This window comes from Salvelinus alpinus, chromosome 1 (assembly GCF_045679555.1).
Source record: "Salvelinus alpinus chromosome 1, SLU_Salpinus.1, whole genome shotgun sequence".
Taxonomy (NCBI): Eukaryota; Metazoa; Chordata; class Actinopteri; order Salmoniformes; family Salmonidae; genus Salvelinus; species Salvelinus alpinus.
Window position 1 is genome coordinate 22,527,858 of NC_092086.1, and position 7,263 is coordinate 22,535,120.

The 7,263-nt window shown below is 41.2% G+C and overlaps 1 protein-coding gene across 1 annotated transcript; it reads right to left on the reverse strand.

Annotated features, from left to right (window-relative positions):
* Positions 1–462: 462 nt before the first annotated feature.
* On the reverse strand, positions 463–3,901 carry LOC139571604 (metalloproteinase inhibitor 2-like). Its single transcript, XM_071394625.1, has 5 exons — positions 3,672–3,901; positions 2,359–2,429; positions 1,479–1,572; positions 1,000–1,124; positions 463–852 (listed from the first exon to the last, which is right to left on the reverse strand). Exons 1-5 carry the CDS (start codon positions 3,799–3,801, stop codon positions 697–699), a joined length of 576 nt encoding a protein of 191 aa, XP_071250726.1. The 5' UTR covers positions 3,802–3,901; the 3' UTR covers positions 463–696.
* Between the last annotated feature and the right edge of the window lie 3,362 nt (positions 3,902–7,263).

The window sequence follows — 7,263 nt, forward strand, 5'->3', positions numbered from 1 at the left end:
ACAGGATGCACCCAAGCTCAATTTTGATTCTCATAGCAAAAGATCAGAATACCTATATAAATAAGGGATTTTAGTTAAATTGGCAAATAAAAGCTAAACCTTTTTTTGGCTTTGCCATTGTGTGTAGACTGAAGATAAACTTGTATTTAATCAATTTTAGAATAAGGCTGTAACTTAACATGTGGCAGAAGGGGATCGGAATACTTCCCGAATGCATTGTACCACCAGTTAGCAAGTCAGGCGTGTCAGTTTTTGCTAGTTCTGACACTAAAACAGCTGAATATTCATCCAACTGAATAAAATCTTATAAAGGAAGAAACAATGAGTTTAATTTAGTCAATGACAACAAAGCTGAAGCCCTGGTTTAGACAAACTAATCCAGGACAATGTTCAATGCCGCCTTTGGTTCCAGTTGAAAAACAAGCAAATTAATGGCACAAGAAATTAGTACTTGAAACGCTATATTTGTAGTTCATTTTTATTGTACTTTTACAACAAGTGACATTTTCATAAGATTGTTGCCCTCTTTCACATACACCATTTCCTGCAACCTGTCCTCTGACAACAGTCAATATAAGTCTTGTAATTGTTAGAAACGACTTCCTAGATTCGTTAAATCATAATTATTTGGGTTTGTAGCTTTTTTTTCTGTGAGTAGATGGCCTGTAGAGTTTAGGGGTCATCAATATCCAGAAACTACTTGGGCGGTGCCATCCCCTTGTACCAGGCACAGGACCCATCACCCCCCTTGATACAAGCAATGTTGTCCCAGGGTCTGCTTTGGCCATTGTCCATCCACAGGCACTCATCTGAGGTGCTGATCGGACAGGGAAGGGAAGTGCAGCGGATGATCTGTGGATCGGAGTAGGGAGACAAAGACCAAGATGACTGACTGATCATTACCCAAATAATGTAGCTCTTGCATTTGCCAATGGTGACCAGAGTGTTACAAAAGTGTGCCGTGTAAATATACAACAAAACACAGTAATATTAACACACCGTGCAATCGCAGCCGCTCTGGTAGCGCAGAGTCAAGCTCCTCATTTGCGTGTCACTCAAAGCCTCCCAGGAATGAATGAAGTCACACATTATTACATGCACTGTTCCATCAGTATTCAGCCTGCCTGCAGACAAAGGAGACGGAGTCATCAATATGCTGTAGGGAAAATGGGGTGTAGGGTAAAGCTGGCCTTAGACAATGTACTTGGATCAGTTTCTTTCCACATTTGGTTAGGATTGTGGGAAATGAGCCTAGATCTGTCCCTGGGGGAAACTGCAACTGAAACAGGAAAATGTACCGATGCAGCCCGGAGCTATTCATAAATAAGTGATGCATTAGTTATTATAAAGTGTAGAGAATGTCATTTCTAAAGCACTTGTTCTCTTATACAAGATGAAGTCAATAATAGGCCATGAGGCTGTAAGCATTTCTAACCAGTGCTGGCAATAGACCTTGGGTAACCTAGTGAGGACCACACCTGTGAAGAGATACTCCTTGTTGGTTTCCAGAACCGCGCGACACGGGCCTCCAGTGAAGATGACGTGGATATCCTGGTTAGGACCTTTGAACATCTAGCCAATCACAAGGAGAGAAAGGGTCCGTCAAACATCTACATATAGTTTGTTCTATATGGCACGGACAGCTTAACCTCACTGGTCTCTTTTACAGAGGAGCCCTGAATTACACATCAAAATACAAGCAGTCATAAACACATCAGTAATAAGGTCCTCAACACTTTGAATTACCCAGACAGATTAACAACTTTGTTCCACAAATATAATGCAAAAAAAAAAAAAGTATTTACCTAACGGAGTACAGACCGAAGGAATTTTCCAAAGTTACTCATCCCTTAGACCGGGTGTGGTAACTCATGTCTAAAGGTAAGTAATGCTGTTCGTTACAGTGAGGTTTTGTAAAGGGATTAATAAATTAAAACATTGCAATGCGTCAACCTACGTGACATCAAACAGGGCCAACCAACTTCCTAGTTGAGAACGTAGTGTTGAGTACTAGACCTGTCGCCCATAATAAAGAGCAGTGCACTATGATAAACTGCATCTAACTGCTTTAATGAAGTGGCATCTGAATTCATATAGATGTCACCATTGTCTAGGACTGGTAGGAGCGTTGACTGAAACATGCCTCTTGCTCAGTGGTAAAGGCATGACCCATTTCTATAAATAAGCCCTTTATTTTAAATGGTGGAAGCTCCACAATTACACTGCTTAAACCTATCCAGATCTTCAAACATTTAAGGGTTGGGTCCAAACTGGGACCAGCAGTCAGACTGGGGTTCAGGGGGCTTCAATGTTTCAGTGCAGGAAGGAACAACCACTTAATAAAAAGGCTGATCATACCTTGATCTGTTGGATGTCATAGTTGGTGTTACCAGACACAGCTTTCACACCAACCACCTTTGCCCTGATCACTAGAAGAGAAACAGAGGGAGACATGGTTTAACTCCATTCAGTATACTGGTCAGCCAGACTGATGGTTTCAGGGTGTTAAGGGATCTGAGAGAACATAGAATCCATTACAGACCCAAGATGTCACAGGCTTCAGCACCATGCTCTACCAACAGAGCTTGCTCCCTCAAAGACATCATTCAAACTATTTACTCTCATGTCAAGTGTTACACATTCTGTCCCTCAATCATTTTAGAGAATATACCACAAATAGTCTCTTCACTTCAGTTTTCCATAAACTCAACAGGAACTGTCCTCAGGGAAGCATGTTGCATGTCATCACACCTCTTCACTAACAGTTATTGGGTCAAGGTACATTTCTCTAAAAGGTCAAGTAGCTGCTCATGATGTAGTGCTGTCTAACACCCTCAACCACCCTGTCTTACCACACTGCATCAGTGGTTGAAGTAGAATGAAAGGTGACAATACACTTCAAAATCACAATTCCGGTATTGATGTTCTACAGTCCCTAACCTATTTTATACGAGGTGCCTTTACTCACGTAGTTGATAAATTGCTGGTAACACCGCTATCAGCACATGTCAAAATAATATAGATAAAATCTAATTTATAGAATTAACAACCGTTAACCAACCTATCTGCGAGATAAACAGAGCCAAACCCTGAATTGGTGAGTACAGTTTACAGAAGTGTGACATAATAGCCTAGAAATGTAGCGTAGTCCCATTTGCCATGTAGGCGTAACTTATTCTGACAAGTTCTGTAAAAAATAAATAATGTGAGGCGTTGGATAATGTCATGTTGAACATTTCGTTTGACAAGTCAGTCATCTTTAGGCCTAGAGCAAGGATGGGAAACTCCAGTCCTCAGGGGTCAGAGTGGTGTCATCCCCCCGTGTAATCGTCAAGCAGAATCTTTTACAAAACGATTTGCAACAGAACCGTTTGAACCAGACAGAAAACGCAAACGAGAGTTTGTTATAAAAAATCAGGTCGGTCCCTCACCGTTTCACTTGGTTCTTAAGTGGCAAACGTTTCCGTAATGAATACACCCCAGGTGTAGCCCATATTGTTACCGACTTAATGTAAATACTTGCGAGAAGATGTAAATATAGGCCTAATGATCATGTCCTGAAAATAATTACGACAGAATTCATAACATTGTTGCATGATGCGCATTGACACGGTGTAGTAGGCAGCCTACCAACATGTGAAGAGAAACTACACAAGTCAGAAATGTCTTACCGACGTCTGCATTGCAAAAAGCACGTTGAGGATGTACAATCATGCAAGTGCAAGCTTCTGCGATTTCATCGACCCGCCAGAGGAACAGAACGACCAGAGTAATGAAACAACTACTTACGGACCAAGTCATTTTAGAAACAAATTATTTTACTGTCCACTCTATAGAAGAAAAAAATATTGCGTTAAAGGCTACCGTTTACCCCTACGACAGTTCAGGTTATTAAATTATTAAGTTATTAAGTTATTAAATCTCTGCTACAACTAGGTTTCCGAAATTTCACCTGGTTACCAGGAGGAACGAAAATGCCACACCACCAAATCACAGGTCGTGCATGGGACAGGAAAATAACTTACTCCCATCAGACACAGGCAAAACTCTTTAGAGAAATGTTGTAGCAGCCTACACCTAAACATTAGTGATCTGACCTGCAGTATCAGTCTGATCAACTGTAGGCCTCTATGGACCCTGTCCCATCTGGCCAGGGGAAACAAAGTGGTGGTAACATTATGTATTTATAGCCTGAACCAATGTATTTGTGTTAAGAGAAAATGTGAATGTGATCAACTTTGGTTCATATTATATAACTTCGGTTGGCAAGGCTACCAAGGCCCAGAGGTGGAAAAAGTAGTTTACCCAGTTGTCATTGAGTAAAATGACTCAAGTAAAAGGGAAAGTAAACCAGTAAAATACTACTTGAGCAAAAGTATAAATATACTAAAGTAGTAGGCTACTTCAACATGTTTTTTACGTAGTTACTTTACACCATTGCCTATGATGCCTTCTTTAATCCAACAATCAAATCAACAAATAGTGATGACATAGGCTAGACTGTTAAGGCACCTGTAACTGGTAAATACAGATTAACATTATGTGGGTCATTCTACATTGGGGGTTGAAAAACATATGTAATTTGTGTCCTATTTTTCCCCCAAACTTTCAGCACACGTCTTCCAATGTAGGTCAGGTAGGTATATACAGCATATTATTTAAACACTTACTGCATATTTGAAATGTTTACCTGAATTCCTTACCACCCAAAGCAATGTGTCACTACCAAATCATAGTGAAAAAGTTTTAAATATGTCTGAGGATGACAGAATTAGTGTAGGGGTCTATGACCCTACTATGATTTACCATCTGACTCCATTATCATGTGAACACTATGGGCCCATAATCGTAACCAGTGGGTATTGCCAAGGTTGCAAGCCTTGCATCACCACTCGGAATAAGATGCCCGTGTGTAGGTTTACCATTATGCAATCATTAAGAGGCTACGGGACAAGGAGCTAATGTCCTAGCATTACATTATTGAGTTGACCTTAGCTCAGAGATGAACAGTGAAATCTTGAAACAATCCAAACATGACAATGGAATTCACACAGTAACATTAATTCTTCACACTTCTCCTGGGGACAGGGACTACATGTACATTGAAGTATTATTTGCAGTTGTCACTATGACACAGGACACACCCTGAAAACACTGAATGGTCAGAAACAGTTAGAGACCTCATGAATGATCTGAACCAGGATCTGTGTGTTAGAGACCTCATGAATGATCTGAACCAGGATCTGTGTGTTAGAGACCTCATGAATGATCTGAACCAGGATCTGTGTGTTAGAGACCTCATGAATGATCTGAACCAGGATCTGTGTGTTAGAGACCTCATGAATGATCTGAACCAGGATCTGTGCGTTAGAGACCTCATGAATGATCTGAACGAGGATCTGTGTGTTAGAGACCTCATGAATGATCTGAACGAGGATCTGTGTGTTAGAGACCTCATGAATGTCTGAACGAGGATCTGTGTGTTAGAGACCTCATGAATGATCTGAACCAGGATCTGTGTTAGAGACCTCATGAATGATCTGTGTGTTAGAGACCTCATGAATGGTCTGAACCAGTATCTGTGTGTTAGAGACCTCATGAATGATCTGAACCAGTATCTGTGTGTTAGAGACCTCATGAATGATCTGAATGAGGATCTGTATGTTAGAGACCTCATGAATGTCTGAACCAGGATCTGTGCGTTAGAGACCTCATGAATGATCTGAACCAGTATCTGTTTGTTAGAGACCTCATGAATGATCTGAACCAGGATCTGTGTGTTAGAGACCTCATGAATGATCTGAACCAGGATCTGTGTGTTAGAGACCTCATGAATGATCTGAACCTGTATCTGTGTGTTAGAGACCTCATGAATGATCTGAACCAGGATCTGTTTGTTAGAGACCTCATGAATGATCTGAACCTGTATCTGTGTGTGTAATGGTTGTTCTCCTCCTCTTCGTCTGAAGAGGAGAAGCAGGGATCGGACCAATACGCATCGAGGTATGCAGTCATAATTAATTTATTTAAACGAAAAGACGAACACGAAAAACACTTGAGAATATACAAAACAACAAAACGACGTAGACAGACCTGTACTGGAAAACATACATAAACACGCAGAACAGGAATAGACTACACAAACCGAAACAGTCCCGTGTGGCGCGACAAACACAGACACGGAAGACAATCACCCACAAACAAACAGTGAGAACATCCTACCTTAATATGGTTCTCAATCAGAGGAGACGTAAAACACCTGCCTCTAATTGAGAACCATATCAGGCAACCCATTAACCAACATAGAAACACATAACATAGAATGCCCACCCCAACTCACGCCCTGACCAACTAAACACATACAAAAATAAGAGAAAAACAGGTCAGGAACGTGACAGTGTGTTAGAGACCTCATGAATGATCTGAACCAGGATCTGTGTGTTAGAGACCTCATGAATGATCTGAACCAGGATCTGTGTGTTAGAGACCTCATGAATGATCTGAACCTGTATCTGTGTGTTAGAGACCTCATGAATGATCTGAACCAGGATCTGTGTGTTAGAGACCTCATGAATGATCTGAACCAGGATCTGTGCGTTAGAGACCTCATGAATGATCTGAACGAGGATCTGTGTGTTCGAGACCTCATGAATGATCTGAACCAGGATCTGTGTGTTAGAGACCTCATGAATGTCTGAACGAGGATCTGTGTGTTAGAGACCTCATGAATGATCTGAACCAGGATCTGTGTGTTAGAGACCTCATGAATGATCTGTGTGTTAGAGACCTCATGAATGGTCTGAACCAGTATCTGTGTGTTAGAGACCTCATGAATGATCTGAACCTGTATCTGTGTGTTAGAGACCTCATGAATGATCTGTGTGTTAGAGACCTCATGAATGTCTGAACCAGGATCTGTGGGTTAGAGACCTCATGAATGATCTGAACCAGGATCTGTGGGTTAGAGACCTCATGAATGATCTGAACCAGGATCTGTGTGTTAGAGACCTCATGAATGTCTGAACCAGGATCTGTGGGTTAGAGACCTCATGAATGTCTGAACCAGGATCTGTGTGTTAGAGACCTCATGAATGATCTGAACCTGTATCTGTGTGTTAGAGACCTCATGAATGATCTGAACCAGGATCTGTGTGTTAGAGACCTCATGAATGATCTGAACCAGGATCTGTGCGTTAGAGACCTCATGAATGATCTGAACGAGGATCTGTGTGTTCGAGACCTCATGAATGATCTGAACCAGGA

Bases quoted from the DNA above. Each gene is read 5' to 3' on its own strand.
- LOC139571604 (XM_071394625.1), bottom strand. From the start codon at position 3,801: ATGACTTGGTCCGTAAGTAGTTGTTTCATTACTCTGGTCGTTCTGTTC. The intron at 1,573-2,358 runs GTATGATCAGCC...GTGATTGGCTAG, and splicing joins ATGACATCCAACAGATCAAG to ATGTTCAAAGGTCCTAACCA. The intron at 853-999 runs GTGTGTTAATAT...TCCGATCCACAG, and splicing joins AGAGCGGCTGCGATTGCACG to ATCATCCGCTGCACTTCCCT.